Source organism: Triturus cristatus, chromosome 12 (assembly GCF_964204655.1).
Source record: "Triturus cristatus chromosome 12, aTriCri1.1, whole genome shotgun sequence".
NCBI classification, from domain to species: domain Eukaryota; kingdom Metazoa; phylum Chordata; class Amphibia; order Caudata; family Salamandridae; genus Triturus; species Triturus cristatus.
The window spans coordinates 132,493,328-132,518,452 of record NC_140595.1 but is presented as its reverse complement, the minus strand read 5'-3'; the positions used below and the strand labels follow the sequence as shown (position 1 = coordinate 132,518,452).

Here is a 25,125-nt window from a genome sequence, read left to right as displayed (position 1 = left end):
CTCTTTGCGCCACATTCACACATTTCATTACTGCATACTGAGATACCCTCGAGAGATGCTTTGTTGCATGTTTGCAGGAACTTAGATAGGAGCGATGGACGGGCGGGATGCACGTTGGACACTTGGAGACACATGATGTATGCAATGTACATACGGCCTGGGCTGCTGCCAACACCCAGAGATATTCTGATATATTATCATTTTGCTTCTGTAGAAGGAGAGGGTGTTAGGCTACCCTGTCTTATATAATGACAGCTCCTTTTATGATGTAAGTATTTTTGTACTTATTGTAGCACGTATACTACATACTAGAGCACGATAGTTAAAATAAACATTTAAAACTTTTCTTGTGTCTCTGTCAGATCTTATTGTGGACTAGTACGAGTATGAGAGAAAAAGGGTGTGTCCTGTAACCGCGATTCCTGAGAGGGTTGGGAGTGTCATGTTCTGGGGTGTCTAATCACTTGTTTCAAGTGAGTGAGTAGAAGGACAAGTGAGACACTATAGCTAGTCGGTCCCAGGCACATAGGTAGTAAGGTGGTAGGATGAATCATCAGTCTCTGCCTACTAAGGTTCTATGGTCCGAAGCAAAGTTCTGTGCCTACGCAGAGTCTCTGCAACAGCCTGACAGCAGTAATCTCCCCTACGGTTCTAAGTGGGGGGGAAAGGTGGGGGTCTTGTAAAGGGGTGTGGCTACAAAAGCATAGCTAAGAATACTTTCCAAGAGGGTGGCTATTCAAATAAGGGGGGGGGATGGCATAAAACATGGAAACTAATCTCCTGTGCTTCAAAGAGCCTGCCACCTGACCAGTATTTGTAAGCTTCTAAGTGTGCTTTTTTTTATTGCATCGGACACACAAAATACAATTACAAACATGCTCATAAAACAGGCCAGACCTGTTGGCTTTGCCAATGCTTGTTTGTAATATCAGACAAATGAGTACTAAGCATATTGTTGTGAAAAATTTGAAATACAAATATTTCAATTCTGAAAATATGAGACTGCGAATTAAACAATACTGTGGTCCGTGGAAGAGTAGTGGCCTGTAGTGTCACAATCGTACATGTTCTGCCTGTCACGCCACTTTACTTTGCAGCTTCTCTGTGAAACACTTACACCCTATTGCTCTGCATATTTCTGAATTCTTCCATCTGCCTCTTTCACACCTCATCTCTTTCCTCTTTAGCACCTGCTTTAGACACTCTCCTACTGTGCCTACTTCCTTGCAACCAATACACACATACACCTCTAAGCACATTTCATTTTCTTATAGTTTTGCCCTGGCAGTACTTCGGCAGCTTTATACCTCCTTCGCACACTTTCACATATACTCACAATTACAAGTGGCACGTGCCACATTGCTCTGTGGGCTCTGCAGAGGGGAAATGGATTGCATGACCATGTATTATGAATAAGGCTCCCTGTTTTGCGTTTTTACAGATTTTTACAGATAAATACAGATAAAATGGCCAAAAAATAAATATGGATAAATACAGAAGGAAATGTTAAAAAAATAACCATAAAACCGGGAGCCCTAATTATGAACAACTTGATGACACACTGCAAGGCATTCTGAAATCTCCAGAGCTCTCGATCATGGTCTGTTATGAACGACCAATCACAACCTGAGCTTGCACAGGCACCTGTAGGTAATTCAATTCACGGTACCTACAAGTAGAAGTGGGCGAGCACGGGCTCTGGCTAATCTCGAGGTCCTGTTGGAATCTCGAGCCCATAAAGAGGCGAGCTTTCATGTGGCTTCTGTTTGCCTCCCTTCCCATATGGCATCAGAGCTGTCAACTTTGAACCTGGGGAACTAGGTTTGAATCTTGGCGTTGGCTCAACAGCCTGTGATTCTGAGCAAAATCACGTAATCTCCCCGTGCAAACAATGCATGTGACCTTGTGTGCAATGTCATTGGTGCTCACGCAAAAAGCGCTTGGCCTTCGGGTCGAGTTTGAGCTACATTTAAAATCTACAGAAAAATGCACTGAGCTAAAAACAAAGCCTCAACATAAGGAAAGACAAATAGATCTCCATTTTACTGGTTGATTTGTAAAAGTGAAACCAGAAAACCTGGATAAATCCAGTGCTTAATTTGAGCCGGTGGTTTCTGGTGCTCAGCGCTTGTGACAGCTGCCACAGGGTGGTGCTGTCTGGCTACACAACAACAGGTAATTATTCATTCAATAAACATTGAAACTCACTATTAATTGATGCACAAACCCTTCTTATAGCTATGGGGGCCTGAAATAATCAGAATTGTCACACTTGCAGGAGTGTGATGGGTAGTACTTGTGTTGTTTCTATTGTTGGCAGCATGGCAGGGGCAATGTGTGGTGTAAGTTGCAGTGGCCTCCTGATGAGAGCCCTGGCACTTATTATTTTACAAATTAAGCACTGGACGAATCACTTGTTCCCCGCATACGTTATGTGTTGTTAGGCAAATACTTTATTTCACCAAAAGTTTTTTTCTACTTATCGTGTATGGAAACACTTTCAAATATTTGAGTTCAGAATATCAGTGTTACAAAACTATCACTTGTAATAAGTGCTTCGCAGTGCATGTTAAAGAAATACACTTCTTTGGATTTTGAAGAGTCTTTATCAGATTTTATGTGATGCTTGTATGATTTACATGGCAAATATTTTCAGGGCTCGGCTCGTGCACATGCTTTATGATCCGAGCCACACCCTTGGCTCGGCTCTGGCTCACCTTTTCCTGTTAATACCTCTACCTACAAGATGAGTAAGATGTTTCAAAAACTACAGTAAAAGAGAATCTTGCAATAAGAAAATAATCTTCGGAAAGAAAATGAAGTAAAACTATTAAGGCATTTTACATTGCACTGAAGTAGTCTCTGGAATGGCCACATTCATGGCTTTATAGACTTTTTTCAAATATCGATTTTGAGAAATCAGTGTTTCCAGCAATGCATTTCAAAGTCCGTTTTTTAGGTCTCGACCTTGCTATCGTGTAAGCGATCGCAAAGCGAGACTATAGAAAGCGGGTTTGAAAAGTGCTCCCAAAAAGCGGATTGCATGGCTAGCACTCGCACAATCACACGCATCGTGCCGCCATGCAATCCGCCTTTTGGGAGCACTTCAAAGGGTCCGCTCCCCCGCCCCCAAGCGCGCGCCACGGTCCACCGGGCTTGTTTATTTAACCATCTTGAGCGGATCAAAGACTTTCCACCGTCGTTTGTCCCACGAAAGATAGCACTGCGTTGTTCCAGCAGATTGTTTCGTTTTCCTGCCACGGTGGGTCATTGTGAAACTCACCAGCTCAGCTCTGAAGAAACTCATCGGCAGTATCGGATGCAGATGTTCCGTCAAGGACACGTTTGCCCGGGTTGGCTCTGAAGGGGATTCGTTCCAAACCTGGACGGCTGCGTTGCCATTTAATAAAAGGTATTATCAGAACCTGCTTCAGATCACGAAAGCTGGGTCACAGCCACGAGCTTGCACCAGAATTTTGTCAACAATGTCGCCTAATTTGATCCCCCGTTACCACAGAATACGAGGGGCCCTGGTTCCAATATGTAGTAGCCTGCAGATGGAGTCCTTCTTTCTGTAGTGAACTCCAGAGGTGCAATAAATAAACGAACTTCCATAAATGCCTCGGTATCAGATCAAGGAATTAAAAAATGTCAGAAGTGAACTGAAACGTGTGTTCTCCCTTTCAGTGTTTAAACAACCTTTGTAACTCTACTCTGTGAGCGGCCTTTCACCTTGTCTGCCGGCACTGGGGGCAGTCCGTGTGCCAGCACAAATGAACTGTAATAAATTATTACCGTCGAGTAGTGTTTCCTATTACAGGCGAGTTGTGGTGCCACATGGAGGCCTTGCCCAGGAGAACAGTTCTAGCAGGCGCACACGTACCATTAATAATAAGAGCTTGGCTTTATACAGCTCTTCATAGTTTTTGTTGCCAACAGTAAGAGCTGTGAGCAGCAGTGTGTTACAATTAGCCAGTGTAATGGCACTGAAGTCCCCGACCTGGGTAGGAATGGAGGCCAAACAGGCTCGGAGGGGATTCAACCTGATAGAATGCAAGTAACCGCAGACGCCAGTGGCGAGCGCTTAACTCACCTAGCCTCCTGCCCCCTCGTGCCCCATAAGAATAAGCTATTAAGGCGCATTTCCTCCCTCTGTAAGGGTGAAGGAGGGGCGGGCCGAAAGTAGCAAGCACTGTATGCGAAAACTGCTGAGTGTTGGCACTAGAAGTAATTGGGTTTGACACTTCCTAGAGAGGCCTACAATAACAAGCATTTGCAATGCAATAGGTCTCGCAGTTACGCGAGTTTGAGCTATTGACATTGTAAATAACAATGCCTTTTATTTATGTTTTTAAAAAGAAAACAAAAATAAAAGGCATTGTTATGTGCAATGTCAATAGCTCAAACTCGCGTTAATGCGAGACCTATTGCATTGCAAATGCTTGTTGCTTTAGTCATTTCCCGCTGCCTACCAATAGCACCTTTGTGAATTTCAGAGTTCTTGTTTCAGGGAGCATGACTCCCGCGACTGACCACCTTTTCATCCGTATACAGTATTTAGCACTCTAGTTCATTCACACAATTCTGTGACGCATCTAGTTTTTGACTAACTTCAACATGGCCGACTTTGAGGGACTTACAGGTGCCCATGCGCAGTTCTGTATTTTTTTATCTGTACATTTATTGGTCCGACCTATTCGTTAGAATATTTGGCGCCCTGGTCCTACGATCGTCGAGACGAGAGGACTCCGTCAGAGACCAAAGGTGATGACGTGCTCATTTGTTTCCTTACATCCCGTTAGGCACAACGAGCGAACTAACTTCCTTACACTTTAATTTTCTTCGCGTGACTTGTCTTCAGACTTAGCGCATGAAACGGACTGTAACATTGGGTGGTAAATGGGGCTGGAAGATATGTTTACACACTCTGGAGATTTTTTTCTTCTCTAAGTCATACATGCCAACACTCCCGATTCAGGCGTGAGACTACCGATTTGAAGGCTAGTCTCCCGATTCCTGCAGGCAAAAACCCGATTCCTCGGGGTTTCAGCTGACAGGGCTTGGTAATGTGTAACATGCTAATTCTTCCAGCAATAGTCAGAATGGCGATACAGGGGCTCTAGAAGGGGTGAAAACCAACAAAGCCCCATTAATAACCGAATGGTCATTTAAACACCTGTGAAGTACTGGTGGCGGGGGTGGGGTGGGGGGCGGCTGTGTGTGTGCCCGGAAGCTGTTTCAGCCGGGGCTGACGGGGGAGGGAGGGGGGTGTATGCACTGACCGCAACCTGCCAGGCCAGTGCACGACTCTTGCATCCCCCTCTTTCTCTGCCTCCATGCTTCTGAAAGGTGATAAAAAAAACAAGCATTTACAATGCAATGGTCTCGGCATTGGTAAAGTTAGAGCTATTGGCATTGCTCATGACAATGCCGTTTCTTTAAATGTTTTAAAAACAGAAACATAAACAAAAATAATGTCATGAGCAATGCCAATAGCTCTAACTTTACCAATGCCGAGACCATTGCATTGTAAATGCTTGTTTAATCTTACTACCTCCTACAGAATACCGGTCTATCGGTCTGCCTCCCGGATTCTTACCCCATTTCTCCTCATGTGCATGTGATCCCTATTGGACAGTCCAGGTAGAGTGCAGTGCCTCTCTGCTCTGGGACCAGCTTCTTTGATGGTATCATGGTGACAGGGTCTAATATTCACTCCATATTGCACTTTCTTTCTGGCACCACTATGTGAAAGGTGAGGAGCCTTAAGGATGTGAATGCACTGTATCTACACTCTAGTTGTTTTCCTTTTTGCACCCTCTTGTGATCTTCCTCTTACTCCATGTTGGTGGCACGTCTCCCAATGTTACCCTTTTTTGATTTTTTTGTATCATGAACGTACCTTCCACCTGTATCACTTTCTCCTCAATGTTTTCTAGTTCATCGCTTCATCCCCATATAGTCTATACATGAATTGTTGTTCTTATGTTCCCCTGTTTGCCTCTCTTGATACTGCGCCCTGAAGAAGGTTAGACTCAATATTGGGGTCACACACCGAAACGCGCATCGGCACTGGAGTTCTTGTGTTTCTTTGCATCCCTGCAAGATTGTTTACATATAACATTTTACGTCTGTCAATAAATCATATATCAAAATGTCGATGTAACTGATGAAAATAAATTGTGTTGACGCCACTACCTAGTGAATCGGGATCCTGCGGCTTTCCAATATTGTTCACTTTGTTGTTGGAGATCGGATTATTCACTAGATGTTATTATCTTAGTTTGCTCGCTGGATCTGTGTGTCTTTTAGGATATGTGGGAAAGAATGAATATGCGTTGGTTCGAGTGAATGGTTGTGTGATATTTTAGTGGTTGCGCCTGGTTTATTCATTTTCGGTATTTATTTCCTATTATTATGTTTCATTATATTTATTACAATAAACTTGATGCAATTGATTTTCAATATATTTGTTGACTCAGTTTCACCATTCAAACATTTTTCTCTAATGAGTGTTTTCGTGTGGGGGGGTAAGGCTTCCTTTGTCTGTTCATACATATCAGTGAGGATTAGCACTGCTACAATAAGCTGCTAGGCAGTGGGGTTACTGTTTGCGAGCATTACTGTGCTTTCCCCTGCTTCCCCTCCCTACTTATCGGACTAGGGCCCCCTTCTGTGCGACTGATCTCGTTGGTCTCTAAAAGAACTGTCTGGTAGACACAGTGGACGGACGGACGGACACAGACACACACACACAGACACACACACACACAGACACACACACACACAGACACACACACACACACACAGACACACACACACACACACACAGACACAGACACAGACACACAGACACACACACAGACACACACACACAGACACAGACACACACTTGCCCAGACACCGCACTACACAAAAAGACACACAAAAAGGAGAATGATTTAAACCAGCTGGAATGTGCCACACGTGATCTGTTTTTAAGGGTTTGAAACTCGGATCGCGCTAAGAGGATAATTCACATTTTCCAGCCGTAGTGAAGAAGGGCCGTTTCACCCGTCTCCATAATTCTAAAACGCTGTAAGTCATCGGTAATTGTATCTCGTGTTTTGTGCACGTGCGCTGTAGTTTTGTAAAAGAGTTGCTGGCAGTGGCATGATCTGTGCGAGGGCACACACATTACCTGCCCACCTACCTGTGCAGCGAGAAACGCAAACACAAACCGAGCGAGTCCTTAATGTGAAGGGCTGAGCGGGAGGCAGCGCAGGAGAGAGCACTCACGGGGGGTGAGAGATGTAAATACATGGGGGGGGGGGGCGCACGGCCGCTGAGGCTTGTGAAAAATTAAACTCGGCGCATTCAAACTGGCCTATTTCCACTTCAAAAGGGACGAGCGCTGCGCGCCCCACGCGGCTTCAAACACCGGCGCCCGCCAAGGCTTCCAGGAAGGAGCGAGAGCCGCGGCTCCCGGGCCCCGAGCACGGGCCGCGCCGGCAGCCGCCGCTAATTACACCCGAGGAGGACTACTAACTAGGCGCTAGATCACTGATGGAGGGGCCGGGGAGGGAGGCTCGCGGCCTCGCGGAGGAGGGCACGGGGAGAGGCACCGTCAGGGCGGACTGGCAGGGCCCGAGTGCTCACTGGCAAGGATCTCAGGCAGAGCGGAGAGGGGAATCACAGAGCAGAAATGCCTCGCAGAAAGGCAGCGTCCTTTTCGGATTCGGGGGCGTGTTTTGCTGTTGTCTCCTCCCTGAGACTTCTCGCAAAAAACACGCCCCCCGATCCGAAAAGGACGGGGCCTAATCTGAATGACTGACCTCTTCTCCAATGGCTGGCCAGCATTTACGAGGCCAGCCAATGGAGAACAGGGGAGAAGAGGGGCGGGTTCAAGCCCCTCTTCTCCAAGTCATTAAATCTCCGACTTCCGGTTCTGTCTTTCGGCAGACCGGTAGTCCTCGACCTAAAAAGGGAGGGGAAAAGGATGCCAATTTGCGCTGGGTATCAGTTGTGGAAAAGATAAACGTCTAAGTGCAAAGTGCCCAACACATCAAAAAGGACTCAGCACTACTAGGGTGGGAAAAGTCTCAGTACCTCACGGGTGAAAATACATATACACACACGATAGACTACTACTCCGCCCAGAGGTGTACTTCATTATCACATCTTACTACTGACTGTGTGAAGCGTCATTCCAAATACTTAGGCGTTTGTGTACTCAAATGGATGGAGTACTATTTCACACCTCGAAAATACACTGCATCGTCACACATTCAGTTCTTTATCTCATTGATGCATCATGTGCAGAGTGCAATTTCGGTTCAGTTTTTTTCACTGCTGCAAACTTTTTTCATATTTTAGAGCAGACTTAAAAATGTAAGACTAACTAGTGGCTTTGCCAACTGCTGTGTGGGCCCTGCTCAGCTGCATGAACACAGGTTGCAAACGTCTCCCTGCGTGGAAGCCTTCAGACCAGTGCCAGCCTCAGTGTGCATACCCTGCCTCCCTCCCTGTGCCTTCTGTGGGATCAGCCCTTCACCTGTCAGCGCCTTTGTGAAGCGAACGAAGGAGCGTGTTCTTCTGCTAGCGAGTCATCATGAGCAGTAGAATAAAGTGTTCCAGCTTTAACTACCTTTGGCTAAAAATAGCCCATCCACATACAGCCCCCAACTCCCCCCCAACTCCCCCCCCCTCCCCCTCCCCACCCCTGTGTGCTGCACCCGGGCGCTCCAGTATCCACCGTTTAGCTTTCAACTACTTCCACGCAGTCTACTGCTTAACACCACGTCACTACCCTGTTTCCGGCTCTTGCACCCCAGCCAATTGACCCCACCCTACCGCCCTGATCATGTCCGCTGCTCCCCATCTATTCTAGCTTCCCTCAAGTCAACCTCGAGTCTACAGCTGTACTCCTGCAGCAATGTATCACTCCCTACTGTCCCCAGCCATTCTGTAACTGCCTAATGTACGATCACAGATTAACGTTCCCACCTTCTCCTGGCCCTATCTACAACTCCCAACTGTACCCACCAAGTCTGAAAATGCCTACTCCGTCTACAGCTCCTTAAAGCTTTCCTACAGTCTTTAGCTCCCAACTGATGCCCAATGTTTTCCTCAGAAGCCCACGACCGGCCCTACGAATTTCAGTTGTGCCAAATACCAAGGTTACATAGTCTTGATTGCATCTCCATTCTCTTCGATCTACTCCCAGACCCAGACTCGTCCTGCCTCTATCTCACTCTTGCTTGTTCCCTTTCTTCCCGTCTTTATCTTCCTCCTCCTTTCCCCCTTTGTGTTTTTTCTCTGGCTCTGAGTGAAAGTCTCATGAAGAAAAATAAGTGCCAGTCCCAAAAAATGAGTTCCTGTCAGCCCCACCTTCAACCCCCAGCTGAAATTAAGCACTGGTTCCCAGACAGTTGATGGCCCAGGCCCAGTCTGCAGCTCCACAAAATTACAATCCTAATGCCGTAAACCAGACTACATTTCTCCTGTCTCCCGACCACATCTATAACTACTCATTTCCCTGACCAGGTCTGCAGCTCCCTATGCGGACTCTCACTACAGCGTCCGCTCCTCCCTACCAGTTTGCAGCTCCTTACTGGTCTCCTACTCTGTCTACAGCTCCATTTCCCTTCTCCACCAGTCAACCTACGCCTTGACCTAGACTACTACCTGACCCAGTCAGCCGGCAACAACTGCTATTACCCATTCAGCTGCCGACTACCCACCACCTGGTCCCCGACTAGAGCTTTTTGCAGCCCTCATCCATTTTAATGTTCTTATTTTAACCTCCCCTTTCTGCTCACCTCCAGTAACTTTAATTGTTGCCGTCTCGTGACCAGAACCCGCCGTGGATGAGAGAAGATCTGCCTCACATCCGACGCACGCAACAATCCCGGGACTCGTGAGAACGACGGCTCACTATAGGTAAATCCTCTAGGATAGCCGTCAAGGGATACTGGTATGGAGTTAGTTAAGGACTCATTAAAATGAGGGGAAGCGCAATTTTCAGTACAGTCTAGCGTATAGAAACACGCACACAAGGCATTTATCGTGTGTTTTTTCTCCGTGTAAAGCGCCTCCGAGTCTAATGTTCAGCGGGCTACGCAAGAGAACACTTTCTTTCGTTCCTACCGCTAAAGAATCAACACACGGGATTATTCGTCGCGGCCTCGGCGGTACCAGTAAAATGAATATCCCATTAGGATCCGAGAAAACAGGCCGGCGCGCCTTCCCTCAGCAGGCGGGCCAGCGCGGGGGGAACCACTAATGATTAATTGGAGAAACACCCACTGGAGTCAGCCGCGCAGGGACCCCGTGCATGTCGACAGCTTAATTCTTAATTAAGGGTATAAGTGCTCTGCACCCATGCCTAAAGGAGTGATTGGAAACGGCTTGTGCAATAAGGTTAACCTTACAGGCAGACAGAACGAGCATCGCGTGTCGAAGGCTGTTTACGCTCACCTATTTTCGGCATGCTCATGACGCAGTTTGCTTTTCATTTCTCACATGGGGACATTTCCCCGTACCTCCTGAGCTTGTCTGGGTTTAATTTCAATGTTTCTTCCCAGACGACGCGCGCAAGGCTCGTTAAAACGATCTCTACTGTTTAAAGTCACACTGCGCGTCAGAGGACAGCCGGGAAGAGGTGCGTGCGTTCCACTGTGAACATCGGTGACAGCGGTGACCCCGGTGACAGCGGTGACCCCGTGCCCTCGCGGAGGAGGGCACGGGGAGAGGCACCGTCAGGGCGGACTGGCAGGGCCCGAGTGCTCACTGGCAAAGATCTCAGGCAGAGCGGAGAGGGGAATCACAGAGCAGAAAGGCAGCGTCCTTTTCGGATTCGGGGGCGTGTTTTGCTGTTGTCTCCTCCCTGAGACTTCTCGCAAAAAACACGCCCCCCGATCCGAAAAGGACGGGGCCTAATCTGAATGACTGACCTCTTCTCCAATGGCTGGCCAGCATTTACGAGGCCAGCCAATGGAGAACAGGGGAGAAGAGGGGCGGGTTCAAGCCCCTCTTCTCCAAGTCATTAAATCTCCGACTTCCGGTTCTGCCTTTCGGCAGACCGGTAGTCCTCGACCTAAAAACACGTGAATTTGCTTTTAAATGTCCGATTTCTGCAGCAGCACACTTCCAAAGTCCATACATGACAGAAACTCGCTTGAAGGCCCCATTCTCCCGATTTTTTTTTTATTTAAATCCCCACTTTGCTCTTCTGAAATGTTGGCATGTATGTTAAGAGATATAGGGGCAGATTTATGTTGCCTGGCGCATCCCTGCAAATCAGCAAGGATGCGCCAGGAATGATGCGTCACGCAAGTTTACCCTTGCGCCACACATGATGCGCCGCATTTACAATGCGGCGCATCATGGCGCAGGAATAAACAGATGCGTGACGCATCCGATGGCGTAAGGTTGGCGCAGTGCTTCAGTTGCGTCGCAAGCGCGACGCAACTCCAGCACTGTTCCAACCTACCCTATCCCTAACATGGTGCGTCAAGCCTTACGCCTGCTTCAAGCAGGCGCAGGGTTTTGGCGCATCAGCGTTGGGAAAGTGACTCAGTCAAATCTTATAGATTTGACTGAGTCACTTTTCAGGGGCGTTCCTGCGACGGAACGCCCCCCCCTCTGTCGACACGCCCACGTGAAACCTGACGCAGGTTTTACGTGGCGCAGGGCTTTACACCGTGACGCATCTCCATAGATGCGTCACGATGTAAATTGGGCGCAACGCGGCGCAGGGTTTACGCCGCCGCTGCGTCACAAAAGTGACGCAACGGCGGCGTAAAAGTGGCGCATCTGCAACATAGATCTGCCCCATCGTATTAGCAATTCTGGCATGTGAGAGAGGATGGTGCGTGTTAACAGTTTGCCTGTATGTTAGATTTCTATGTTTTGGATGTGTTTAAACTCTTGAGTGCCCATGACGAGATGGTCTCGTCATGGGCCGCGCTTGCGCTGTGCCCATGACGAGACTATCTCGTCATGAGCTCCGCCCGCTAATGAAACGCCCGGCACAGGGCGTGGAAAGGGCAGGGCACTCAAGGGGTTAAGTGTAATTTTTTTAATGAATTGAGTGAATTTATCGCAAGTTGAGCAAAGTAGTTATTTCCTTACAAGAAGGAAAATATAACTAATTGCATCTTCCGTACAATTTAGTGGCCTACTTCAGGTCAGCATATAAGTAGAGGAGGTCTTGACTGAACATCCAGGAAGGGCGTAAAGTGCAAGTCATCCAAGACAGTCATCTCTTGATGAGTTTGCGCCTTGTCTCCCTCTTTCTTATGTTATTTTCGAAGAAGGAAATGATGAACCTCAGACAGTGTAGTCTTTACTGTAAATTATTATATTTTTTCTACTATGCTTAATTTAGCTCCTGGAAATATTTATCATGGACGAAACCATGCATCAGATAAACCTGTGTAAAGAGATAGATGGGTGTTACTATTGTGAGAAGTTGGCCTGGTATATGCTGTTCACTAGTTAAACTGGACACCTTGCACCAGTACAATTCGACACTTTTGGTAGTAGGTTTAAGACCACCTTTAAACAAAGCTATCCTAGTGATAGCTGTGGAGAGCAGCCTTCAGGCTAAGTCTTTAGAGGAATGTAAAGCAGCTTGTTTTGCCTTCTAATCTCTTGAATTACTAAATGAAAGGACACCACACAGGTTTGTATATATATCAAATATATATGTATTTATTACTTGACAACTCTCTACTAATCTCTTTATGAGATTAGAAGTCAGGAACATATGCACAAATCAACGTTTCACAATAAATTAAGCACAAATATGGCTGGGGCCCTAGGGGCGTACCAGACCATATACTAAAAAAGAGACTTAGAGATAACGACTTGCAAAGGGACAAGTTCTAGGGCCTTCAGAAGCGTTGGGGCCTCACGAAACCACCCAAGGCAGGTAAGTAAAGGACCCACAGGGGACGCATGCAGTCTGTTAACCCAGCCGCGAATCCCAATAGACTTCAATGGTGCAAGTCGCGGTTGGAAATTAAGAGTTTAAGGATACTTCGGCAGAGTCTACAAGCAAGTCACTTATAGGGTAAGTAGTTCTAGAGCCAATAACCCACAGGAGCACCGTGGTGCTGGCGTTACCTCGCCCAGGGAAGCTGGGTGCATAGGTGTCTTTTGGTGTCGGGTCGCGGCGTCGTTTTCATTGGGAGCCACTGAAGACTTGCTGCTCGTGAAGACAGAAGAAGTGCCCGGATTCAAAAGAAGGAAGACCTGAAAGCAGAGGTGACAATGTTCAAAGTCACTTGGCAGTGACCCGGGGCCAGGAAGCTGGATGCCCAGTCGTCGGGTAATTTCAGGTAGTTCACGGGTGTCTTGACTCTTCAGCTACGAGGTCCAGGAGGCGTCGATGACAACCAGGAGCTGGATTCGGCGTGTCCCACGAAGTCTGCAGCTTACTGCGGTGTCGGTGACCAGATTGGAGCCAACAAGCCTTGGTAACAGCAAGTCTCGTGGAAAGGACAAAAAGTCAGCGGTGCAGACCAGCAAGGTCTGAGGGACTCACCCAGCGAGGGTAAGTCAGGGCAGGCCTGGAGCAACCAGGGAAGCCCTTTGAAATTGTAGGAAAGTCTTCAGGGGACCCACAAGCCAAACGGCAAGGGATCATGAAGACGCCTCAGGAGGATCCACTCAACAGGGGCCCACGGTCACTCTGGACGGGGTAGTCCTCTGATCTTTGGAGGGATTCCTGCTAGAGGCTAACACTACCTCACCCAGGCTGCAGTAGCAGGCCTGTGGTGTCAGATTTAGTCTGCTTCCCAGGGGTGGGATAATACATGCTTCAGCCCCTGGTAGGCCTGTGAAGTACCTATGCCCTTGGTACCTAAGGTACCATATACTAGGGGCTCATAAGGTACCACAGTATCCAATCACTAGTGCATCTAATATGCACTCCAAGTTGTTTAGAGAGAACGGAGAGGCTGGGACCCTGATTAGCAGGGACCCAGCCAGACTTTAGCCAAAATCCAGTGTAGACATCAGAAAAAAAGTGGAGCCAACATAAGTGCAGATCCTACTCTCCTACACTGACCATGTCGAAACATTATTGTAGACTTCTAAAATGTACACCCCACTCAGTCACTGCTGGGCTATTGTGCTGTACACATAACCACTGGGTCCCATGTTGCCACCATAGCAGAGCCTGCTGCACATATCACTTTCTTAAACCCCACATCTAGCATAGAATTGCTGCAACAGTGCACTTGCAGGAGGTGGTTATGCCCTTACTTGCTACCGACTTTTGCCCCAAAGCTGACAAAGGCCCAGTAGATATTAATTTAACTAATATGTTTGACTCGACTGTCTGAGGCCGTTCCTTGGGTAAATTAATGAAATGTCTAAATTCCTTGCATGTAACAGAAATAAGTGACAGATAGGATTCCACTATCGTATGTAAAATTTACATTGCTATATCACAGGATCATGCAAAGGACGTCGAGGCTGAAGAGAGAGCTGATGCTACTGACAACAGAGCCACCTCCTGGCATCACATGCTGGCAGAACAGCAGCCAGCTGGACGACCTGCGAGCACGTACGTACCAGTGACCCGGCGGTTCAGGAGTGAAGTGTTCAGCACTTATTGAAGCAAAGTTTTTCTTGATTTCTCCTTATACTTCCGTCTGTAGTGATATCCTAGCAATAGAAGAGTTGAAACTGCAGGTGGTCCATCAATAACCAGGATACTGTTCAGTGCAAAAGGAAAGTTAGCCTCCCAATACTCCCTGACTCTGGGTACTTGACTGAGCAAAAGAAAAAAGCCTAGCTTAAAGGAGATGGTATGAAGGTGAGCAGAATAAAATGGTTATCACAGTTACGATTAAGCGGGATTGTTTATCCACAGATATTAAGGATCAAAGGAACACTTTAATACCTAAAAGAGTTAAAATAGTACAAACACAATACACAAATTAAATGAAGTGAAATGAGGAAGTTCTGTTGCAAATCTGAGAAACCTAGCTATGGGCAATATATACTTTTCGCCATCACCAACTGATTGCAATCGATTTGCTGTCCATAATAAAAAAATAAACGAATACAGACGGGCACCAAGTTCCTGCCATAAGTGTAAACTCATTAAAACCTTGTATGTATTTGCTACCTGATCATGAACACTAGATATTTGACAAAAACACAACTGTTACAATGCAATGGCTAAAGTTTTCAAGTAACTTAAAATGCACTGAAGTTCTAGTAAAGCCAGGTCAACAGCTTCATGTTAAAAGGGCCAAACTGCTGTGGGACCCGTCAGATTGTGAGCCCAAAGTCACAATGGCGCACACTAAAACCACGCCAGTCCTCTTCGAGTGATCTAGATCGGACTAGTGTTCAGTCCAGCCTGTAGCAGAACCTCAGCAGACCCTTGTGTGTGCCTTGGGCGACTTCTGGCAATTTGGCCACTTAGGCTGGTGCTGGACCAGTGCTCAAACCATGCAGAAACGGACAAGTGAGTACTGGAAAAAGGCAGGTGGGGAGAGGCGTATCCCACAGGGAGAAGCAAATGTTCGTTCGTAGACCTCGTGTGCTCGCAAGGTAGTCACAGCTCAACTCATTTGTGCTAGTATGTTGTTTGCTGTTGTTTATTCCTGTTCTATCGACTAACTGGTAGAGAAGGATTCTTTGCGTTCTCTTGGTATGCCTGAACCGCGTGGGTTGGTGTGGGACTTCAAAGCAGGCAAGGTACAGTAAACATCGTCAGAGCTTCAGACGTCATTCTAGCCTTAAAGAAATGACCAGAATACAGCTCCACCATTAGGAGGTGCCAGATCAGAGTCCACACATGTCTACGTTGGTGTTGGTCCTCCATAAGCTGTAGTGGTTCTCCAACTTACCAGCCATGGCAGTTTGGCAGCATCCCATTACCAATTGGTGCCTGCATTCACAGAATTCGAGATTCTAATCAGCTATTTTGGGGAAGAGTTGTCCTGCCCAGAAGGCTTTCTGTAAATGACAGACTTGACCCTGCTCCCAGAATGCACTGTGGAAACTGGTTCCTAAGTGACACAAGCATATACAATCTCTATTAGGCTCGTGTGGTAAGAAGATTTATGTATTATCTTTCGAAAGACCTGAACACAAAGCAGCTGAGAGTGGAACAGGTAGTGGGAGTGGGCGGGTCCTTGTTGCTTATGTTAGTTCAGCAGCCTTCTCCATCTTACACTCCCCATTTATACTAAAATGATCTTTGTCATCATCTAAGGTGACCTGACCGGCAGGTTAATCACGGTCTTTCGTCTGTCCAAAATAATTCTGATGTTCATAATAGTAATTGAAAAACCAATGTACATTATATTTGGGACTCTTTACAATCCTAAACCAGCATTGCAATGCAATAGGTCTCGCATTTGAGAGTTTGAGCTATTGGCATTGTAAATGACAATGCTTTTTATTTAGGAGTTGTTTTTAAAACAGATAAATTAAAGGCATTGTCATTAACAATGCCAATAGCTTAAACTCACGCAAATGTGAGACCTATTGCATGGCGCCCATGCTATAACATTTTTTTTTTTTTTAAAGCGTTGGGGGAGAGCTTGTCTGCTATTTGAGAAAATAGTGCTCGGAGGCTGTAATTAAAGCCTACCTTGTAACAACACATGTAACGGAGTGTCACCATGGGAGGTTACAAAATGAGACAATGCGGTACTAAGGAGGGACTACTAAGCCTATTAAACAATGAATACCCCAGTTTACAGTGGACAATTACAAGCCAACAAAAATATGCGCGGAGAGTGGGCGGAGCTTCAAGCATGCCTCAGAGAGCAGCGTATGTGCTGGCTCCGGCTCGACCTAAAAAGGAACACTAAGGTTACATTAGCTCAATGAATGAGGATCTTTGCAAATACAAACTAAAATTGTGCTTAAAGAAAACGAAAATAACAAGCAATAGCATGGTAACTATTGTACTATTCCCCATGGATGGTGCCTTCGTCTTCAGATATTTGTTTTATCCAATGTTACAGTCTGTTAAAATATCATGCCACCCAGCCAATCCAGATGTCAAAAAAAATTATCACTCAAATACCATAAACTGGGGGAGAGGGTACAAATAACAAATACTAAAATGCAAAGACAACTTAGCTATTCCTTCTGGACCATAGTTCTTGGGTGCAATTATATGTCATATTGTCATGTCATAGGTGTAAAGATGCTATCTCTGGTAGAATTCAAGTCAGACCCACCCCATAAACAGGTTACACCTTTCTACCCCCTCGCCGTGACCAGCAGTCCATTTTATTTAGATAGGTCTAAAGATATAGATTTTATGTATTTAGTTTGTAGACACAGCACGGCATGCCAAGACACTGTGTACAGGATGGCAGAGCGATTCACAAAGCTTGGTATGGAAATAACAGTGGACAAATAAAATACTAAGTGTAGGAAGGTGGAATCTGACTGCATGGTTGCCTCCACTTTTTTTTCCTGGTGTTTTGATGGTTTTTGACTAGTCAGGCTGGAATCCTTCTATCCAGGACCCCAGCCTATCTGCTTACTCCCTTAAACAACTTGGAGTGCATATTAGGTGCACTAGTGATTGGATACTGTGGTACCTTATGAGCCTCTAGTATATGGCACCTTAGGTACCAAGGGCATAGGTACTTCACAGGCCTACCAGGGGCTGAAGCATGTATTATGCCACCCCTGGGAAGCGGACTAAATCTGACACCACAGGCCTGCTACTGAAGCCTGGGTGAGGTAGTGTTTGCACTCCTCACTGAGATATAGGTTCACTATATCTCTCCCTGCACACACATTCAAACCTATCGGTCATCCCTAAGGCAGGCCCTATCAATCCTGAGTGCAGGGTGCATGGTTTCCATGTGAGGGGGTGCCTCTGCCTGAGCAGGACCCCTCTGCAGCTCAAAGGAGTCCATTCTCTGGGGCTGTTTGTGAATGCGGTCAAACCATATACTCTTAAGTGCATTATAACCTCGCGGTAAATGCTAACTCTGGGATGGCTGCATCAAAACATGTTGTGTTTGGTGTCAAACGCTTTGGAATCATACCCCCACACAAGTAACTGGTGTGGGGTTATGATTCCACCCTTCTAGAGGGATAGACATGTACCTACTGTGGAAACACGGTAGAATCCTGAAGAGCCCTGGCATCGCAAAATGGATGCCACCAGTCACAGACACTGGGCTGCCCTCCTGCTGATGACCGAAACTCGCAGTGGAGGAGGCACAACAATAGGCATCCTGTCACAGGGAGGTGTGGCCACCTCCCAGACAGGGTTTAGTGTATTGGGGCTGGGTGGGTGCACTCCCAGAGTGCTTTGAAGTCCTGCACTGGGGGAGCAGTAGGCTCCTCTGTGCATACACCAGTTCAAACCGGCTCAGGAGCTACCTGCCCCTGCTCTGGCACGAAACTGGACAAAGGGAAGTCGGTGTAGACACCCACTCCCCTCCCATAGGTGGGGTCATAGAGCTAGTCCCTCCCTTCCTTCTAGTATAAGTTAGGGAACCCTTCCCATTGCAAACTAGTTATCCCTGGGCGACGCTCTGAAGAAGAATCCTGGACCTTCGACGTTCCACTACCTCTGGAAGACTGAAGAATCTCCCTTGGAGTCAAGGAGTGACTCCGCTGCTTGGCATTGCAGGAAACAGTGGTCCCTGAAACCAAACGATAGAGCAAAAAATGAATATAGTCAAAATTGGAACTATATTATAGCCAATGTCCGGCCGGGCATGGCAACTTTAATAAGTAGAAATTCTTGACAGTAAACAAGGAAATGTAAGTAGAAATTCGGTGGGACACAAGCCTGTATCCTCTGACTTACATACCAAGTAGACAGAAAATGACAAAACACAATCAGGCAATTACAGTGATGTTTCTTTGAGAAATAATGAATAGCGAAACATCTGATATTCAGATTGCCACCTTCACACTATATTACATACAGCAATATTTAAGGTGTAGGGTGGGCAACAGAGTCGACGGCGTTTCGATCCTTATGAGAAAGATACAGGATCATCATCAGGACTAATTTAGTTAAATTGCCCTTATTTTGAATGCCTGAGTAAACATTGGACATAAGGCAAACGTACAACCAACATAAATATGGAAAAAACAATGAAAATAATAAAGGGGAGGGAAGGGAAAAATGGAAAATAATAATCAATCAATTTGTAATTACGTAAAAACATTACATTTCGCATCAACAAGGTACTGTGTCAGATCAAGTACTCGTTCAAGTGTGCATTGTTATGCAGTAGTGACATCGCAAGTAGTTGTTATATGGCAACTAATGTCTAAACAGAAATACGGAAATAGACGATTTTAAAGGTTACGTTAAAAAAGACATTATGACAACCGTGGTATACTAGTCACTACATGCGCGGTACGATGTGGACCCGTGAGGCGCACGAGGACGTTAAGTGAAGAAGCGTGTGGAATCCGAAGGGTCAGAGGAGGGGTGGCGGGGAACGAGGGTGAAGAGGGGGTAAGTGGATGGGGGATTACCTCATGTTGCCATGGAGGCAACGGAAAAGATGCCGATTCACGAAAAGGTAACGTTGAGTTAAGGTTTACGGTAGGACAATGCCTGTGAAATAAATGAAAACCATAAGAAGGGCGAAGTATAGTAGTGAGAGCGTTGGGCGTGCCGTGAATGAAGGGCTTACCTACGCACAATTCTTCCGGGAGGAAGGACACGGATAGGTCTAAATGAAAGAAAGTGAAAGAAATAAATAAGGGTCCAAGTGTGAGGAGCGGGACATCTGGATCGTGAGTGCGAGGTGGAAGGGCTTACCTCAATCAACTTGCAGAAATGGGTTCCGTGGCCATGCAGTGTGTACGGACGATGCCGGATCAACTGTGGGGGCAGATAGGTGAAGCTACCTAATGTAGCTGTCTCAGGTCATGTGGGTGATCACATGGTGTAGCAGGTCATGTGGGCGGTCACATGGTGTATCATGTGACCAGGGAGCAGCGCCGTGCGAATGTAAAGGCAAATGACGGCGGAACCAAGGCGCCATGTTGGAAGGGTAATTAAATAAGGAGGAAAGTGGCCAGTGGATAACGGGACGAGTGGAAAGGAAGAGGAAATCAGTGAGAAAGTGAATAGTAAACGCAAATCGTATATTATAAAGAATTTACAGTATGTACATACATATAAATGAAACAAGTGATCGATGTGGTACAATAACCATCAGACATCCAGTGATGGGTAACGATTGCCGTTAGTCACGGAGTCTGGTGTAGAACCCACGGGGTTGTGACCTGGAGTAGGTATTAGTCATTGTTCAGAAATTTTGTGAAAATGAATCCAAAAAAGTTCATAGTAAAGAGGTCCAGTCCTCAAGGCGATTCAGCCCACTGTGTATGCTTCCTGTTTTGAGAATCCATTTCAATTCCTCTTTGTTTAGCAGTTGGGCGAGATCGGCGCCCCTGGGTGGGATCTTCACTACAGAGATTACTGTCCAGCGTATTTCATTCTCAGAGTGGCCCTTGGCCTCAAAATGTTCAACCAATGGAGCGTTCGGAGTTTTGCATCTTAATCTGCTTCTGTGTTGGCAGATTCGTACCCGAATTTTTTGTGTGGTCTGACCTATGTAGATCATATCGCAGGGACATAAGATAGCATAAATCACATTACAGGTGTTACAATTACTGAATTGTGTGAGTGGTTTACGTATATTACCATATACAAATTCCTTGCAGTCATTGGTAAAACCACATACTGAGCAATTGCCACATTTATTATGACCAGTCAAAGAGGGTAACGACCAATGGTCATGAAGGGTACCAGTGTTTGTGGTGCTGGGGAGAGCTGCTCTGACCAAGTGGTCCTTGATGTTTTTGTTTTTCTTAAAGGCAAAGAGAGGTTTCTCTAGGTTCAGTATTCCAGCATTGACTACACTCCAATGTTTTAGAATGCTTTTCCGTAGTTTGTGTGAGGAGAGGGAAAAAGTTGTAACGCATACTATGCGATTCTCTGATTTCTTGTTTTTGGGTTCCAAGAGAGTGTCCCTGGGACAGTACCAGGCTCTTTTGAGGGAGTTTCGGATCAGTCTTTTGGGATAGCCTCTGGAGGTCAGTTTGTTGCTTAGTACTTTGGCTTCCCTGAAATAATCTTCCTTAAGAGTGCAATTGCGTCTGATGCGGAGATACTGAGAATAGGGAAGAGAGTCTCTAAGGGCTCTGGGATGATTGCTGCTGTATTTCAACAGAGTATTGCGCTCAGTTGGTTTTCTGAACAGGCTAGTCACCAGAATCCCGTCTCTGTGAATTATATTAAGGTCAAGAAAAGGAATGGAAACTTTGTTATGTGTGAGTGTAAATTTCAAACCACCACAGTTGTTGTTCAACCAATGGAGGAAATTTTCAAGCATAGCCTGGGTGTCATGCCAAATAAGGAAAATATCGTCTATGTATCGTTTCCAGTGTGACAGGGCAGAGAAAAAAGGATTAAGTGGGACCAGTATACAGTTCGTCTCCAGAGCATTCATGTAAAGGATCGCCAGATTCGGGGCAAAAACTGCCCCCATCGATGTACCTTTAGTCTGCTGATAGTAATGCCCGTCAAACAAAAAGAAATTCCTGGTCAGGCAGATCTCAAGAAGTTGTAAAATAAAAATCGTTGGAACTGCGTGTGGTCTGATGCGTGTCTCTAAAGTTTCTTCAATAACGAGCAAAGCCTCTCGTTGGGGGATGTTAGTGTAAAGAGACTCCACATCAAGAGTGCAGAGTGTATCTGTAGAGGGATCAAAACTCTGGTTTTCTACCAATGTAATCATCTGCATGCTGTCTCTGACATAATGTGGTGTAGATGGGACGAACTCCTTTATGAAAAAATCTACATACAAGCCTAATGGCTCTAGAATGGAGCCGCAACCGGAGACGATAGGGCGTCCAGGGGGGTGTTCAGTGTCCTTGTGGATTTTAGGTAAGGTGTAAATAACTGGTATCCGAGGGGCCTTAGCATTCAAAAACTGGTATTCGAGTTTAGAAAGGAACCCTTCGTCTAGGCCAGATTTGGTGGTTTGCTGGATCATTTGTTTGAGTTCATTAGTGGGGTTAGTGGGTAGTCTACAGTAGTGATCTGTATTCCCTAGCTGTCTTAATATTTCGTTTTTATAGGTAATGGTGTCCTGGAGTACTATCCCTCCCCCTTTATCAGCAGGTTTGATGACTATCGTGTTGTTATTCTTAAGAGTCTGAAGTGCTGATTTTTCTGCCAATGAGATATTGTAAGGTATGTAGTGGTGTTCTTTGGCCAGTTGTGTCAGGTCATTTAACACCAATTTTTCAAAGGTGGAAATCTCCGGTGGGACCATATTGGCCGACGGGGAGAAAGTGGAAGGAGGCCTCAAAGGAGTATTGGGTGCCTTTGGTAAAAAAGGATTTAGCAGGAAATAGCTGTGTAATCTCAGTTTACGAAAAAATCTCAAGACTTCTGTTTGTAGGTCGAGAAAATTAGTTTTTGTGATGGGTACGAATGACAAACCCTTGCTAAGTATCGATAATTCTGAGTCATCCAAGTGGTGTTCAGTGAGATTGAATATAGGGAGTGAGAGATTGGTGAGGGAGGAGGTGGTGTCCGTGTGCTCAGATTGGTCTACCAGCGGTAGTAATTGCGTCGGGTTTGCCGTTCGCCTGGTTGGTTTTGCCAATGGGCACGTTTCAGACCCCCTCTCCTTGGTGGCTCGTGCTGGCCACGTCCTAAAAAAGAGGTTGAAGGTTGTGGATTAACTGGTGTTCTATTTGCACTACTAGTCCCTTCGCCTGGGTCTGAGCTATCAGAGGATTCTACAGAAGTGTCAGAGAATCCAACTAAAGTTTGTCCTCTGTTGAAACGTCCCCAGGGGCGGTTGTTGCGTTGGTTATTATAGGATCGATTAACGTAGAAATCTTTGGTGAGATAGGGATAAGTACGTTCAGTAGAATAGCTCTTAATATCTTTCTTTACTTTGGTAGATTTCTTATTCTGTTCTATTCTATAGAATTCTTCCACTGTTTTTCGAACTTGTTCCAACAGCTGCTTACTGTCAGGAATCGTGTCGTTGCTTGTTATTTGTCGTTCAATATCTGTTATCTCTTCAAGTAGTTTTTTAAGTTCCTCTGTGGCTATGTCGATACCTAGGACCATCCAGTGCCTAGAGCACGTTGTGCTAATGTAGCTAAAATTTGTGATATATTTGGGAATGTCGGTGAAAATTCCAGGTATGTTCCTGACTTGGAGGCCTGCGGGGATAATATCAGCTTTTAAATACTCAGTGAGCATTCGTATCATAAGTTGTAGCCTGACTGTTTTCTTTTTCGTTTTCTCTAATTGTTCTGGTAATGTGGAGCCTGTTTCTTGAGGAGCATTGGCGGAGTCAGAAAAGAGGGAAGGACCTTCTAAAATCTTTTTAATGTATTCATCGGTGTATAAAGGTGCGTGATCTGACATGACACGAAGTGATGCGAGGGAAAAAGGGGAGACAGTTAAGGATATGGTAGTCAGTAGGGAAGGAAAGTGACCCACTATCTAAACAAGAAGGGGAATAGGACCATAAGCCCTTGCAATCCAGCGATTGCGCTTACTATATCAAAGGAGGAACAAGGGCACCCAAAGGAATTAGACAGGGACCTTGGGTAGATACGTATTGCAGGAAACAGTGGTCCCTGAAACCAAACGATAGAGCAAAAAATGAATATAGTCAAAATTGGAACTATATTATAGCCAATGTCCGGCCGGGCATGGCAACTTTAATAAGTAGAAATTCTTGACAGTAAACAAGGAAATGTAAGTAGAAATTCGGTGGGACACAAGCCTGTATCCTCTGACTTACATACCAAGTAGACAGAAAATGACAAAACACAATCAGGCAATTACAGTGATGTTTCTTTGAGAAATAATGAATAGCGAAACATCTGATATTCAGATTGCCACCTTCACACTATATTACATACAGCAATATTTAAGGTGTAGGGTGGGCAACAGAGTCGACGGCGTTTCGATCCTTATGAGAAAGATACAGGATCATCATCAGGACTAATTTAGTTAAATTGCCCTTATTTTGAATGCCTGAGTAAACATTGGACATAAGGCAAACGTACAACCAACATAAATATGGAAAAAACAATGAAAATAATAAAGGGGAGGGAAGGGAAAAATGGAAAATAATAATCAATCAATTTGTAATTACGTAAAAACATTACATTTCGCATCAACAAGGTACTGTGTCAGATCAAGTACTCGTTCAAGTGTGCATTGTTATGCAGTAGTGACATCGCAAGTAGTTGTTATATGGCAACTAATGTCTAAACAGAAATACGGAAATAGACGATTTTAAAGGTTACGTTAAAAAAGACATTATGACAACCGTGGTATACTAGTCACTACATGCGCGGTACGATGTGGACCCGTGAGGCGCACGAGGACGTTAAGTGAAGAAGCGTGTGGAATCCGAAGGGTCAGAGGAGGGGTGGCGGGGAACGAGGGTGAAGAGGGGGTAAGTGGATGGGGGATTACCTCATGTTGCCATGGAGGCAACGGAAAAGATGCCGATTCACGAAAAGGTAACGTTGAGTTAAGGTTTACGGTAGGACAATGCCTGTGAAATAAATGAAAACCATAAGAAGGGCGAAGTATAGTAGTGAGAGCGTTGGGCGTGCCGTGAATGAAGGGCTTACCTACGCACAATTCTTCCGGGAGGAAGGACACGGATAGGTCTAAATGAAAGAAAGTGAAAGAAATAAATAAGGGTCCAAGTGTGAGGAGCGGGACATCTGGATCGTGAGTGCGAGGTGGAAGGGCTTACCTCAATCAACTTGCAGAAATGGGTTCCGTGGCCATGCAGTGTGTACGGACGATGCCGGATCAACTGTGGGGGCAGATAGGTGAAGCTACCTAATGTAGCTGTCTCAGGTCATGTGGGTGATCACATGGTGTAGCAGGTCATGTGGGCGGTCACATGGTGTATCATGTGACCAGGGAGCAGCGCCGTGCGAATGTAAAGGCAAATGACGGCGGAACCAAGGCGCCATGTTGGAAGGGTAATTAAATAAGGAGGAAAGTGGCCAGTGGATAACGGGACGAGTGGAAAGGAAGAGGAAATCAGTGAGAAAGTGAATAGTAAACGCAAATCGTATATTATAAAGAATTTACAGTATGTACAT

The 25,125-nt window shown here is 45.8% G+C and overlaps 1 protein-coding gene across 1 annotated transcript in view; it reads left to right on the top strand.

Moving 5' to 3' along the window:
- Positions 1-4,626: 4,626 nt before the first annotated feature.
- Positions 4,627-25,125, top strand: part of LOC146772885 (ubiquitin-conjugating enzyme E2 T-like) — a 105,018-nt gene continuing 84,519 nt past the window's right edge. Inside the window, exons 1-2 of the mRNA XM_085639729.1 lie at positions 4,627-4,764; positions 14,445-14,557. Coding sequence (XP_085495855.1) covers positions 4,649-4,764; positions 14,445-14,557 — 229 coding nt within the window. The 5' untranslated portion in view covers positions 4,627-4,648. The remainder of the gene's footprint in view (positions 4,765-14,444; positions 14,558-25,125) is intronic.